At 41.5% G+C, this 16,125-nt stretch overlaps 1 protein-coding gene across 3 annotated transcripts in view; it reads right to left on the bottom strand.

Moving 5' to 3' along the window:
- The window catches only part of LOC144114832 (uncharacterized), a 36,361-nt gene that overhangs the window by 4,245 nt on the left and 15,991 nt on the right, over nucleotides 1-16,125 (bottom strand). For all 3 annotated transcript variants that reach the window (XM_077648820.1, XM_077648818.1, XM_077648819.1), the window contains exons 5-6: nucleotides 11,248-11,310; nucleotides 650-759 (exon numbers count right to left, since the gene is read on the bottom strand). In XM_077648820.1, the coding sequence (XP_077504946.1) occupies nucleotides 650-759; nucleotides 11,248-11,310 (173 nt within the window). The remainder of the gene's footprint in view (nucleotides 1-649; nucleotides 760-11,247; nucleotides 11,311-16,125) is intronic.

Here is a 16,125-nt window from a genome sequence, read left to right as displayed (position 1 = left end):
GCCAGTGTCCTTACATGCAATGGAAAAACCTCCATATAAAAAAGTAGCATGGTCTCCGATAGGGTGATGACATTCTGTGAGCATGCAGCCCTATGCTAGCAAACAAAGTTTCACTAGGAGATGCAGCCTCCAAGTCTGCACCAGTGTGTGTATAAGGTTGCGGAGCAATGCCTCAAAACGTGAAATCACACTACTTAATCCAAGGGCCCCACTGTTTCACCATGCCTCCTGGCTTCCGAACTTTATAAATTTCCCCTTGTGACAGACTGTAACTGGTACCCAATAGCCAGCAAGTTGTGGTATACCTCTCAAGAATACTAACCTTCTTCGGTTGAAACCAAATTTCAAAGTATTAATTCAGTGTATATTTATAGATTTTTATTGAAACTGAAAAGTCAAACATGTACAAAAACCAATACATGGCATAAAATTTATGCATAAAATGGCAAAAGGAAAATATTAATTGCACTGTTGGCACAGATAAACTTATGATGCAAGAAACTTCACATCTTTGCACAGAGGCCTAAAATCCTGCTACAAAAAAAAATGAAAGGAGAACAAAGAGGGGCCACAGTTGGCAAAAATGGCCTTCCACAAAAGAGAAGGTCAAGGTTAACCCTCCTTCAATATAAGGCACCACCATACTGACCTCAGAGAACCTTCTGCCGAGTCTGCAGCAGCCCGAAGTTTGCACGACAGGTCAGAGGTCATTTCTGGCAAACTGTCATGTTGTTGCTGCTCCAGCTGCTTACAGCGAGCCTACAGTGCAGAAAGAAAAAAGAAAAGAAAACCAAGGTCCAATCTTTCTTATCCAAGGAAACACTTTTCAACAGCATCCCTAATGGGATTGCATATATAAAAATTTCTTGGACCACAGTTTTTTGTCTAAGTCACCAGAAGCAAAATAAAAAGTTACACAATAGAAAATTAGCATACTACCTAGCTACTAGCAGTATTACGAGGAGAAAGAGTAGGTCGATTGGTAAGGAGGCTTGTCCCAAGCACTGTGGTACGGCTAGTGGCACATATGTGACCACGGCATGCACTTGCATATCAGCATGTAGAAAACATACAGGCCCCTTCAAGTAATATCCTACTTCATCTTCTACGGAGCTCTATATCAAAACAGGGCAAGAAGTCAATACACTGACGCATACCAACTTGCATTTATGTATCTTCCTCCTATGTAAGCTTTATTACAACCAGCACACAGAAGAAAACAATAGTGAGTGTCTTGTGAAAAGTTCATTTAGCAATTTCAAGCTAGTTACTATGTGCTTTGCATGAAGAAGTTCAGTTTCTTTTATAGTTCAGTACCTAAAATACCTTTTGCAGCACTCTGAACACCCGTGTTCTGTAGCTCGTGGTTACAGAAGCCATTTCCACTTGTCAATTTCCCGCAAGCATCACAAAAAGAAAAGGTGAATCTTGAATCAAGCAAAAATGCAACTCGAGTGAGCTGCTAACAACACAATGAAAGTTTTGAAGCTTGTGTGACTAAGGGAAACGCACAAAATAAGAGTCTGAACTACTGAACCCCCTGCACAGTCATTGTACACTGCTTTCACAAACAATCAAATATTGCTTAGGAGTGTGTTGATAGGTGCAGCACACTGCCACTAACAGAGGGCAAAATGGCATGCAAGAAGTGTGCATACATGCTTCACAATGTCTCTGTACACATTCACTAGAAGAATATTCAGTGGAGACTTATGATTTCAGTTTTTTGTGATTACATATTTTAAATTCTGGTGCAATAATAAATTTAATAAGCTGCAGCAAGCGTAATAAAAATGCTTCAACCAATTGTGGTGGCAGTTATAGCTGTCTTCCTTTGTGTCAGCAGGCCTTCTGCAAATCCCGACACAGTATGAACACTGCCTGGTGACAGTCACTTGCAAGCATTGGCATCTGGAGCATTGGCTACCACCATCATTTGCCAGAAGCAATAATCTTCATTGCGTCGCTTTAAAATGTCAAACTTCACATACCACATTCTCTTTTATATCTTGCTTAATAAGACACTAAAGAGAATGGCAAATTAAGAAAGATGCTACACCAGATGGATAGATTATTTCTCCAGCATACTACCACTGTTTTTTCTGCATGCAAAGGTGGCTGCATTACTGAAAAAATTGCAAATGAAATCCTCGATATCCTTCCACATCCAAGGACCCCTGAACTTGGGGAAGGTTACGCCATTTTTATGCGTGTTCGCCAGAGCTCTCCGGCCATCCAAGGAACCACTTGTGAGTGTGAATGCCATTAAGGGCATGCAGTTCTGAACTTGCTGCATACGACAACTACACGCAGACTTGATGCACACAATGCAAGGTGAAAGGCTTGGTGCTCATGTGTCTTGTAATGTTTTCTTGTGTCTGATTTGCACTGTTTAAAATAGGCGACTCTTTATAATATTTGCTTAGCTCACTTATCTGCTTTCCTCATATTTTGACAGTACTTGCGCGTTGATGACAAAAAAAAACATCGAGAAAGCAATGAACCAGTCATGGCCAGTGAACAAATTCATGTTACCAGGCACATTTGCAGGAATTCGCAGGGGGTTTTGCCTTGTGTACTTTGCTTTTACGCCATTTTTTGGCTTATAAAAACTCTGTTTTCAGTAAAAATATATTTGCTGTCACATGATGCTAACCTAACAGTCTAGCTTGACTTAGTGTTCCGCTTTATTGTCCGTCTTGAAATTGGGCCCTGGGCCCTTGTGCATGTGTTTGTTTTCATATGAAGGCAAAGGGTGTCATAATCTTCATTCACAGAAATTCGTTCCATCTCTGTGAACACTTATTCGTGACTCATTTAAAAAAAAGTATAAAAGAACAGCAGTCCCTAAATCAGCTTTTAACTCATTTGTGGACTGGGGAACTGTATATATAGTAATCTTAACCTGTATGAGAAGTGGTGCATTTCTGCACTATGACACCTCTGAATATTGTGCTACATCAATTAATGTCCTGCTTGAGTGAGAAATTATCACATGTGCGCCTCACTATGGAATAGTTGCATTCTCGTGCATGCTACAGGTGGTGTTTTTTTCTGTGTTAGACACCACTGAGCAAGGCTCTCTCAAACAGCTAAAAGTGCAGAAAAGCTGGGGCAGTGGAAAGGTGCAGAGTGCCAGTTTTCAGGTTTGGCATGCACTGAGTTTCATCGCAGTACATGGCTTACACTTAAAAATGGCAAGAGAGCTTGGGTCATCCCTAAAAGAAGGAGTCACAACAATAAGCTCCAGGATGAAACAGTACGTCGTCATGGTACTGAAGAACTAGCCCCTACAGTATACCTGTGCATTAAAATTAAATTTTATTCAAGGGTACTTAACTTTTCCTGTCAGTATGTATAGAGTAAAGCTTTTTTTTACACGGGCACTGCTTATTCTTCATAAACAAAGGCGAGGTGTCCCTAAAAAGCAGTAAAGGCATGCATATTCTATGTCATAACAAACATCACACTTATAAGGCTATGTACCTAAGAAGCAGACTATGGCAAGCACTACTAGCATAATCTTGTGTGCAAACAATGGCAAGATCCAAACGCATCACGGAATCAAACAGATGCACATCTCCTGGTCAGGATGAGGTGACCTATGACGCAATTGCAAAGCTACCCAACAACTCCCGTCGTCGACTCCTGGAATATTTCAATTTTTCCTTGATGAGCGGTGAGGTCCCCACAGAATGGAAGCTGGCAAAAATTGTGCCTGTTTTGAAACCCTGTAAGCAGCCAACAAGCTACGCGTCCTTCCAGCCCATCACTCTACTGAGCTGTGTAGGTAAGCTAATGGAATCTAGAATGGAGCGAATGATCTGCAAAATGCATCACACCTGGTTTCTTGAAAGCCACAATGAGTACCCCCAAGAAATGAACGGGTTCAATCGAAAAAGGTCTGCGACTGATAACGTTATTGCCCTCGTCTCATCAATTGAAGAGTACCTTCATGCTGGTGCACACGAACAGCCGTTTTCCTTGACATAAAGGCCGCTTTTGACTCTGTTTTTCACCATGCAATAGATGATATGCGAAACTGCTTGGTGGTCTGGCAACACCGCGCCCACAGCTTCTGGCTCACATCTTGGTTCTGTTGAGCTCGTCGAGCTGGTGCGTCAATTACTATGCGTAATTTCTCATGCCGGTGTGGTTGTCGTGAATCTCACGAGTGGAATTTCAAAACCCAATGCCTCAGTTGCTGTGCTGCTTGTTCTACTCACCTTTTACCAAATGTAAGTCATTTTACTCAGCGCCAGCATGCTCCTACCGCGTTCTCAGCTTCGCTTAAAATTTGGCGCTGATGATGGCAAGAATCTGCACAGGAAAGTGGGTTGGAAAGTCGAACTCTGTGCTGTTGTCGTTTTAATACGTGCATTTAAGTAGCGGTTCAAGTGTCGCGCATTATCATCACTATTTTAGTTTCAAGTGGAAGCAAATTCATCCGCTACAGGGTAGCGAGCGGTTATTCTGCGCTGAGTGCGCAAATGTGTTTACCAGCTTCTCTGGCACTGCGAACTATCATGCGCGCTGACGATAGCAGTCGCGTGCATGGCGATACCCTATCACACAAGAACCTCGGCTAGCTGTGTACTGCCATTTCCTTAATTGCAATGTGCAATGCATATCCGATATTTTCAATGTCACCGTTTCAAAGCCATTGCTAGTGTTGAAACTGCATCATGGAGTGAATATTGCATTGTTAGCAGTCCATATTAAAGAGTGCACAGCCTGAAAAAAAAAACATTCACACCTCAGTTTTTATACGTAGTGTGTATCACATCACACAGACGCATTACCACGCATAACATATGCGGGGGCGATCGCACGACATTAAAGGAATATAGACACCTAATTTTGGTGGCATGTTTTCTTCTCTAGAATGATGCGGAAGACACTACTACGCATGGTTCACCATGTGATATTTGCCTACGACCACTAAATAATTTATAATCTAATTTTTTTCCGTCATGCTGTTTTGGTCTTGGTTTCAACAGCCGACCGATGGCTGTGACGTCAAAGAGTGCTTTTTTGTCATGTGAGGCATAGAAAAACGTCCATAAAATTACTGCTTCATCGTTTTAATTTACTGCAGTGCTGAAGCCGGCCTTCCTCAAGAGCCGGAATGACAACGAATGAGGAAGCAGCGATTATATTGCAGTTTTTTCATGTCTCACGTGACCTGTAAGTACACGTTGAAGTCACAGTTCTCCCCCCGTTTTTTCTTTCTTTAATTTAACCTTTCCTGCACTCCTCTCCTTCTGTCTTTACCTCCCAAGTTTCCTTCCCCACACAGAGTAGCATGCCAGCGATGTTTAAACGTCGGCTAAATTCTCTGCTTTTTCATTAAAGCGCTTCTCTCTTTCTCTCTCTCAAAAGGCAAACTTAAGTAAATTTCTAGTAAATTCCATAAGATGACAAGAGGATTTCCATTTTTCATTCTCCCCTATTTTTCCCGCTTTGTCTATGACTTCAGCTCATAGGCAGTTGTTAAAAAACATTAATATTTGCAAGGGATGGGTTTTTCCGCTACTTCTGATTTTGCTTGCAAATGAAAAAAGGGCAGAGGTGCTCACAAAGCATAAAACACAATTTCCACAGAAGCCATTCATTTTTACATTTCATGAGTTTCGTAATAAAATTTCTACACAGCAATCCTAGCTAAAATGACCAAAAGGGCACAAGAGCTGAAAGGCACCAGCTATTATCAGAAGCAAGGTTAATGAGTATAAAATGACAGGAGATGGCACACTAATGCATTTAGCTCTCTGCTAATGACACAATAGGCAGCCAATCAATATGATCAGTGGTTTTTAATACTACATAAAAAGTTGAACTCAGTGTTTAAAGACAAGCAGTATCATGCATTGCACAGCTAAAAAACAGTTGTTTCAATTTAAATCTAATTTAGTACTTCCTGCTGAGTAGCAAAGTCCCCCAAAAAACACCACCTTTCACCAGAGGTAACACCGCCAATCATCCAATACAATGTACAGCAGACATTGTGAACCCCAAAAAACATACAACTCTAATTACACACTACAGTCATTCAAAAGCAAAGTTTATTAGCACAAGCTGCACCTGAGGCTCGTTAGATAGTGTCATGTCATGTCATTTTAACTTTGATGACGTCTTATAAAAGAGCTTAAAGGGGTGTCCAGTAGTGAGTACTGTTTAAGGAGGGACAACCCTCTTTGAGCTATCTTTTTTATTTATGGACAGATTTACACCAAATTTTCACTGTTTGTACATTTCCATGTGCTGATTCCAAAACTGCGAACAGTTTTCTCCTGCAGCAGATAGTTTCAGATTTATCTTGGAAAGTATGTGTTTTGTTTGGAGGAAGCTTGGTTAACAAACAAAAGACCTTGTGGAGAAGATTTATATTTATAAATGATCTAGAGTCACGAAGGAGTGCAGTAAGGCATAAATGAGCATTCTAGGACACCTTGAACGAATGTTACAGCTGGTCGAACTTGGCAGAGAAAAAGCTCATTTTGATGACTGAGACAAAGGATTTATTTTGAAAATTTTCCTAAGGAAGCAGTGGTTTAAAATTAGCATTACTGCACTACCTGTGCATTTATCTTTCTAGCACAAAAGGAATTGTAGTAATAGCTGATATAAAACCGGAGATATCGCTCCACGAAAATTCTGAATGTGCCAAAAATGCAGTTTTAAGAAATCGGGGAAAAACGTTTTTGGCATATTTCTGTGGTGCCAAAGCTAACTAGAAATGACTGAAGTGTGCTCTGGCTGGTTTCTGATGTGGAAGCACCATTTCCCGTCGGCATAATTATGCTTGCAACAAAAAAACTGCCGGAGAACAGATGGCATGGGGTAGAGGCTGGAACCCGAGCTGAGTGCCTTTGCACTGCGACCTCACCGAAGTTGCGGCGCGCGATTGTAACAACAGCGCTGTTATCGCAGTCAGCCCTTAACAAACAATACGTGCTCGTTTGCTCATCCTGCCCCTCAGAACATTCAGAAGCAAGTTTATTTCGTCAAGGTTTCCGATTCCGCACGTTGCGGGACGCCGTTTTGCAACCAGCGTTACCGGAAAGTTAGATCTGTCGCGCCGGTGCTGGCTGTCCACGAAAGCTGCTTAGGTATCACTTCTTCATCTGCACAATCACGATTACGCTGTCTGTACGCGGCAGGAATCGCCCTGGTCACTCCTCACCATCGCGCTAAGCACCGCCTGCATTTACAATGCATTTACACCTCAATAACACGGAAACTTGCTGTTCCAGCAGCCATGGGCAAGGTCAAAATGCACAGAGCCCACCTAGGCCCATGCATATTTTTTTCTTATTAACATGAATACAGATGACAAGACCTCAAGCACCCTAACCAGATATTTTCTCTCCTGTATTTTGAGTAAAGGACACCATCAAACGGTAGCGTGTGAAAGCTGAAATGCCTCAGAGGTGGCCTCCTTGTTTTGTTTGGTGCTTATGCTTTAAAGTGCAGAAGTGCCAATCAAACACTATTTCACAATCAAGTATTACTTGAACGACTAAAAAGAAAGCTCCCTGAAGCTTCTCCTACATTAACAGCTGTATTGAGCACCTGTTAGGCATCAGGACAAAAATATTATATGCATTTATATGCAGTTATAAGCAGTTTGTGAAATGTGAGCAGCCTTAGTAGAAGAAACTCCATAATGCGTCTCATGGCCCACAAAGCGTCTGAAAACAGTGCAGAATTTTGTGTAATGATAACGACGAACAGGACTCATATTCGAACTTCGATCCCTTGACAGATGTCAAGCATGCACCAACTGGATGAAGCAGCAGTTGTGGCATTCATTTGAAACTGAAAGTGCAGTGGTGCAGTCACATCATCTGTGCTGTGGGTATAGAAAGCCTGAATCTTAGCGAAGTTGCGTCAACCGCCTTTTCAAACCAAACACACAGCACACCTAAGGCAACACTGAGGAAAATCCCATTAAATTAGCGTTCTCAGTACAAGTTGATTCAGATGATGCTGCTGATGATGATGAGGAGCTTTTTTTGTGCAAGGGCATCTAAGGATTGTCTCTAGCTGGCTATTTTGATGCTTGTCCACCAGGAAAAGACACATTTATTGGTGAGAAAACTGGATTTAAATATCCTCCCACCAATTGATTCAAACTAATGACGTCCTTACCAAAAGGGATGGATTGCCACCGTTTTGAAGTGAATGACAATGCAGCATAGCCCCTGGGATAGTCATTAGCAAATTTTCAGAGTACCACATTCGTTTTCTAGTGCTGCCAGGCTTCGAAGGCATATGGCTGCCGCAGCCTAATTTTACCACAACAGCGAGCACCAACTTTTGCAAGTAATACTTTCCTTAGAGTGGCACCCTTCCAATGCCTCCAGGCCATCCTCTAGGGCCTGCATAAGTCTGCAACATGCTGCTGAATAAAAAACTCTTGTTTCCTGTCTCTTCCAAGTGCAGAGAAACAGAACACTGCCAATATGATTACTGTGTTTGAAACCTCAGCCAGCAGCAACCATATACAAGCACGGTTGAGTGCAGAGGAAGAATACACTCCTCAGGGCAACTTTCCAGTGACTACTCTGGGATCCGTGGCCAAAAAACAATGTTGATGTACACCTTTCACTTGTGAAATGAGCCGGTGACAGTGACACCTATATTTTAATTCTTGGTATTTTTTTAGCTTATAAAACCTTAGTTTTTGGTAAGAGTCATCTCTTCGTGTTTAGAACGCAGTAGCCTATCAACGTAGGGCAACTTTTGGTTGGTTTGGTTTATGGGAGTTTAACGTCCCAAAGTGACTCAGGCTATGAGGGACGCCATAGTGAAGGGCTCAGGAAATTTTGACCACCTGGGGTTCTTTAACGTGCACTGACATCGCACAGTACACGGGCCTCAAGAATTTCGCCTCCATCGAAATTCGACCGCCGCGCCCGGGATCGAACCCGCGTCTTTCGGGCCAACAGCCGAGCGCCATAACCGCTGAGCCACCGCGGCAGCTGTAGGGCAACTTTTATTTGTCCTCGTGTCCTTTAAAAAAAAAACAGTACGCCCTAATAAACTCATTATCCTTTTTATAAAATATGTCGGGAAGTATATTTTTGTTTATTAGCAAAAAGCACCAAATTTTTTATCAATGCTTTAAATGCAGCTGCTATACAAATTCTGCGACATCCAAGTTCCTTTGGTACCAAAGCAATTATTCCAAAACTGGCATGCCTTCATACAAAGACACTTTTCATTCTAGCTGGGCACCACATCTGCTTCCACTGCAGAGATTGCAGCTGTTCTAGTATCTACAGTGAGTGCCATGTTGCGGAAAAAAAAGTCCTAAAAGAGCAACCAGAGAAATAATTGAGGTGTGCGAAATCAAGAAAAAGAAAGATGCATCAACACCATGACCTGAGCCCTGTCAGAAAAGCAACTGCAGCTTCTGAATGATGGTCACTGAAATAAAAAAAAAAGCTTTCTCTCAAGCATGCATCGCTTCTGCCACATGTGTGTGATCTTTTGTCGTTCCTATGTGGTGTTCTCATTTTAAGATCGCTGGCAATAGTATACACACTGCAGTAATGCCTGAATAAAAGCCAGAAGTAAGCTCAGAACCCTCTCTATGTGCTTCTTCTGTCATCCATGTCCCTGCACTGCTTCATCAACACTGCTGCACGAACCAATTGGTGATCACTTCATGGGAGCGATCCACCGCTCAAAGATGTTTAAGTTGGAATATGGGCTCAAATAATGCACTTGAATTTGCCAAGATTGTGTTTGTGTATTATTTTCATTTTACTACACACCACTAAGTACAGAAACAGACCTTATTCAGAAAGCTTTTCAATAACAGAGTAATTACTCATTCACATCCACCCGAGCGCAGCCATATGGCTACAGAGGAATGCTTCCTCACCTTTGTGGCTGTATGGCTGCGCTCAGGTGGATGCTAATGAGTAACTACTCTCTAAATGATATCTAATGGGCTAGAAAGTTTTCCAACTTTTATTTATTGCTATGGACAACTCACTTTACAGTTTTCTTCAGGAATGAAAAAGTCCATATCAACATGGCATGACTGCATCTCAGTTTCACGGCATTTTGAAACTGTCTCACCACATGACATAACTGTCATAAATGCTATCTAATTAAGAACTGAACAACTATTACAAAGTGGTCTGACTATTCCAAGTTATAGCTGTGGACACACATTTTAGATATTTTGTGGCATTCTACAGCACTTTATTGTAGCACTTTACATATTTTTTGTCAGGCAAGTATTTTATATACTTTAGATTGTGAACTGTCACAACAGACCCTAGTAGAATGGCAAATGTTTGTTCTTGTGGATGTCATTTTCTGTATTTGCTATAAACTTCATGAACACAAACAGAAAAAATCTCTATGATCACTCTTGATCATTTTTTAATGAAAAATCCAACTAATTTGACATACTGGAGTAGTTACTGTGCCCAGCAGTTTTTGAGACATGAAATTACACCAAGAACTTAAGATGATCAATGATTTGTATACCATGATGAGAAAAGAATTAATACAAATGGCTTGATGTACTGCAACAAAAAACAAAAATATGAGTGTCAACTATCAGCACCAAAGTTAGAAACCAAGTAACGCATTTTGCAAAAAGAAACTAGCTCTGCACTACTGGAAGTTTCCTTGTGTGAACTGGTGTATCTTTCATTCTAAAATCTGACACACAAGCAACAAACATTTATAAACTGCTTACCCATCGAAGCTACATGGAAATTCCCTACACGAAAGTTGCAGAGCATCATCTGAGACATGCTGGGGTGTTCATAACCGAAAACATCGTCATTGTGATTCTTCTGACAGTTGTATTATCCTCAAGAATTTTTTTCTCAGAAAAAAAGGGCACCAAACAACTAAGGAGAGGGAGATTGTGGTCAAAGGGAGCCACAGCCACCAGGATCAGGTGCACTAAGCGCAAACACCATCCCAAATAACAATGCCCAAATAACAATTTGATGGCAAAAGAGATTTCATAATTAATGCCTTTCTTGTCTTCAATGTACGCTTGTAGTGGCATGCATGCAAAGCACCATTGGTACCACCGCAGGTACACCTGTCCATTGGGCCATAGCCAAGTAAGCAGCTATGATTTCTTTATTTTATTCTTTTATGACTTGGGCATTAAAACAGCAGCTCCTTCGAACAGTCCTCCTCTTCACTCTACAAGATTAAAACTGACCACCAGCTTGAACTCTACAAATTTTAGAAAGTGAGTACCTGTAGGGCTTTCACTTCAAGCTTAAGACTGTGGGCCAATTGCTCAGCATCGGAGGCTCTTTCCTAGAGGAAAAAAGAAAATGTGGAGATCAGGATATTATTAGTAAATAAGCATTTATTACACGGTAAGAGCCACATGCTTAATGCTTCAAATGACAGATTCTAATGGAGTGTGCAATGAGTTTTGCACTCATAACTTCATGATGAGGCAGCATAACAAAACAAGTGAAACTTTCCATGATTTGAGAATGACTCACTCAGTTTATAATGAGTACAGTTACAAAATTAAATAAAAATTATCCTGAATCATTCGCCAGCTAAGATTGTGGGACACTGACCCTAAGGGCACAGCAATGATCCGAACAGCTTACACTACATTTTTTTTCAGGTCGAAGTGATTCATGAGCTGGCATATGCTTGCCATCCCTCTAGCTCTGAAACAAGATAGAAATCCACTAAAGGGGTCAAAAAGCACAGGGTCCATTGACAGCTGCATTGCTTCAAAATAAGCCACTCCTACTTTTAAGATTCAACACATCCTTGCTCCAAATATAACAGACAAGTAATTCTTTCCCCGCAGTACATTTCTCAAGCAGCAAAGCTGCCCCCATAACTGAAACAAGGAACTCTAGAGAAAATTATAAACAGTTTTTCACGTTAATCCCGGCTTACATATCCATGCTGACCTAGTATAGCACTGTGTGCTACCACAAGCTACATAATGTTTATCAGCGACATGCCACCTTTCTTTACGCTTGTCGTAAAACTCTACTGAAATAGGTAAAAGGAAGGCCAAATTACAAATACTTTTTTGTTATTTTATAGACAATAAGGTCTTTCCAGTCAAACAGATAATTATTCGCTTCAGCAGATCTTGTACCAGCCACATGAACTCAACTCCTGCACACTTCATGTCGTCAGTACTCCTGAATGGCTGGACCTCTCACAAGCCCCTCATGTCCATTCATGGTAATGACGCTTGACAATGCAACAGCATGGGCACCATCATATTTGGTTACGTGATCCCACCACCATTGCGGGCCTTCTAGCTTAGGCAGCTGCCGGCGCGCTCGTGCTGCCTGATAAGGTGGTGCTCCAGCTACTGGAATAACGAACTGGCGGGGCCGACAAAAGTGCTGTGCTAAGGCGCAGTGTGTGTTTGTGCTACTGAATGCTTAATTTAGGTACCTAATTTACTCGCCTCCATCTGAATGCGTGAATCAGCCGCGTGAATGCGTGCACGCGTATGTGATCACCCCCAGTTATGCCCATGTATACTATTTTATCTTCCGTTAACTTTCTGGCTTCCAAAGAAACAATACAATTTGCTCGAAGGCCAGTTTAAGCGCTCTGAGGTGCTCAAATAGGCACTGGGAAATGTAAAACCATACTGCGCTGGTACTATACAGGTGCTGCAGTGTAGTTAGCTGGAATCAGCTTAAGTACACAAAATTCTATCACACGAATTTTCACCATTGTTTCCTGCACAAGAGCCATTTTAAACGCTTCAATAACTCTATGAACAGTGTCACCGTGTCACCGTCCAAGGTTGCCGGCATGCACACGATGGCATGTCTTCTCCATCTGATGACTTGTAAGGGTGTGCGAATATTGAAATTTTCGAATACGAATTGAATATGAATATGAAAAAAAATGGCTTCAAATATCGAACAGAATATCGAATATCTGTTCAGCTATGAAAAAAATATTTCAGAAAATGATATACAGGCAAATGATGTGGCACTTATGTGTTTCAAAATGGTGCATGTTCTTTGCAACTGAAATAAACAAAACCAGACTGACTCAGCACCATATAAAAAGCATGGTGTGCACAAAAATGTGCCCTACTTGATTAGACAGCATAACAGCGTCCAACCTGAAATGTGGTCATGTAAAATGAAATCCACAAAATGACACATGACTGGCAACTAAAAATAACATTGTGGCTGGTAAAACCTCATAAATTCGGAGTTTAAGAGACCGGAAGAAATGCCCAAATTACCTGAAGGTCGATTTATAAATTGCCCCGCGCCCCACGAAAAAAAAAAAGTCAAAAATGCAAAAATGCGGTGAAGCCTAAGGCAAAAGTAGCCAGAAGCCAATCACAGCTGTCCACAGAACAAAGAAAACAACACATGCTTACATAAACAGCAGTCTCTATTCTTAAAATCAACAAATGAGATAGCAAATGAACAAGATAACCTTCTGCATAAACTGATAACAAAATGAGAACGTTTGGCTACCCACATGAGGACAACAAGCCATATTCGGCCACGCCAGGGTAGAAGTGACACTTCCGGGACAGATTAAACAAAACCACCGACTGTGTCCAGCAACCGAACTATGTCCAGCAACTGAACTATGCCTAGCAGCCAAAGAATAAGGATTTCCTGAATGAGTCTGCACATGCCAAGCTCCCTAAACCCATGGGGAAAAAACTAGATCCTCATTTGGCCGCATTATCCATGCCAGTCAGTAGCAATTAAGGTGTAGCACTCGCAGAGTCTGGTGATGGCTGTTGTAAACTGCCAATGAGGATGCACTGCTGCACGACTAAAGAGCAGGAAGAGCCGCCGCGGTGGCTCAGTGGTTATGGTGCTCAGATGCAGAACCGAAAGGCGCAGGTTCGTTCCCAACCACAGTGGTCACATTTCGATGGAGGTGAAATGCTAGAGGCCTGTGTACTGCGCGATGTCAGTGCGCATCAAAGAACCCCAGGTGCTTGAAATTATCTGCAGCCCTTCACTACGGCGTTCCTCATAGCCTGATCCGCTCTGGGACGTTAAACCCCATAAATATGAAGAGCAGAAAGGATTACTTTCTAAAGACTGGTTCACATGCAAGTGACTGAACGAACTGAGCGATTGAGTGGCACGTTGCAACGAAAATTTCCAACTTGTTGAAACCTTGTCGCTCTGCCGCCAGAGCTGCGGCGAAGACTCAAAACAGGTCTCTGCGCTGCGGCGGCTGGAATCGCTTGCTTTTTCACTTACATGTGAAACAGGCTTGAGGATGCAAGAATGGTGTGCCCCAACAACTCTCACAGCACAATTTTCATGTGCCTTTAACAGTCCCCACTTATTATATTTGTTCGCAAAGTTTCAGGCGGCTCAACATTTTTGTATCACAAACATTTGAACTTAAGGAAATTACTTTAAAAAATAACTACTCTGCATGAGAATTACGCTTTACTCTTGCAAAATGTTAGTTAGTTAGTTAGTTATATTGATTTTAATGGCGCAAAAGCAACTTAGGCTATGATGCGCCAAACACACGGTTAGAGCTTTTGTTAAAGGTTACGCTTTTTATATCTAAAGTTTGTATAAAACATTGGCTTCTCTGAGAAATTTAAAAATGCTAGAAAAATCAACCAGTGCTTGATCTCCTAAAAGTAACATGGGGTGTAGTGGGATGTATTCATTGTACAATGTTGTGAAATATTTTTTCCTCAGTTGTTCCAGTTTTTTGCATACAATTAAAATGTGGTTTACCGTGAGTTCATCGCCACACATTTCGCAGAGAGGTTTGCCTTTTTTTGTCAGTAAGAAGTTGTGAGTAAGGTGTGTGTGTCCAATGCGTAGTCGACACAAAATAACTTCTATGAAACGCTCCTGATGTGTACATGATCTCCATTCTCCCAAAACAGGTTTTATAGAATGTAGTTTGTTGTTTGTTTGTTCGTCCCATGCAATCTGCCACTTATTCCTGAGTTTACTGTGCAGTAATTTAGAAAAATCCCTCTGTGGTATGTTAACTTGTTTTATATTGCCAATTCTAGCTTGTGCTGCGCAAGCATCTGCTCTCTCATTACCTAAAATTCCAACATGGCTAGGGACCCAGCAGAATATAATGTTATGTTTTTGCTTTGTAATTTTAACTATGTTATGTATGATTTTTCCTATTATGGGTTCAGCAGCGTTTGTAGAATGCAGCGCTTTTAGCATACTGAGTGAATCGGTGTAAATGATGCTATTTTTTATGTTTTGTTTTACTATTTGTTCTACAGCTACAAAGATGGCATAACACTCCGCAGTAAATACCGATGCATACTGTGGCAATCGTATCATTTTTTCATTTGTTCCTTGAATTACTGCACTTCCGACATGACTTTCTGTTTTTGAGCCATCAGTGTAAAATTCGGTGTAAGTGTCATATTTTTCTTGTAGTGCGAAGAACTCTTGCTGTATGTGCTCGTGTGGTATTTTCTCTTTGTTTAAGTGTGTCAATGTGAAGTCACACACTGAAGGAAGGCTGTACCATGGTGGTAGATATTCATGTCTTTGTGCAATATTAGGTAGGGCGTCCAGCACTGCTAAGTCTTCACATTTATCTTCAAAGCGCATTATTAGTGGCCTGATAAAATGTGGTTTATTATTGAATAATCTCCTAGATGGGCACTTGGTAACAATGGGATAGCAGAGATGTTTAGGGAGAGAACGGGTTTTTAGGATGTACGTGCATGTTAGTGTAACTCTTCTATCCTCTAGTGTGGGCTCATTAGCTTCAACGTAAAGACTCTTTACCGGGGATGTTCTATAAGCTCCAGTTGATAGGCGCAAACCAAGATTATGAACAGGGTCCAGTCGTTTCAAGTAGGATGTTCTTGCCGAACCATATACCACACACCCGTAGTCCAGCTTGGAGCGCACCAAAGAGCGATATATTTGCAATAGGCATGCTCTATCGGACCCCCACCGTTTTCGCGAGAGTACCTTTAATATATTGAGGGCTTGAGATGCTTTCTTTTTCAGGTTGTTAATGTGTGACAGAAATGTAAGTTTCTTGTCAAAAGTGACGCCTAAAAATTTATGTTCCTGTTTGACTGGCAGTGTGGTTTGATTCAAGCACAGATTGGGATCGACCTGTAGGCCTCGTCGT

The sequence above is a fragment of the Amblyomma americanum genome, chromosome 1 (genome assembly GCF_052857255.1).
Source record: "Amblyomma americanum isolate KBUSLIRL-KWMA chromosome 1, ASM5285725v1, whole genome shotgun sequence".
NCBI lineage: Eukaryota > Metazoa > Arthropoda > Arachnida > Ixodida > Ixodidae > Amblyomma > Amblyomma americanum.
The sequence above is the reverse complement of the archived record's forward strand: the minus strand, read 5'-3'. Positions and strand labels throughout refer to the sequence as shown.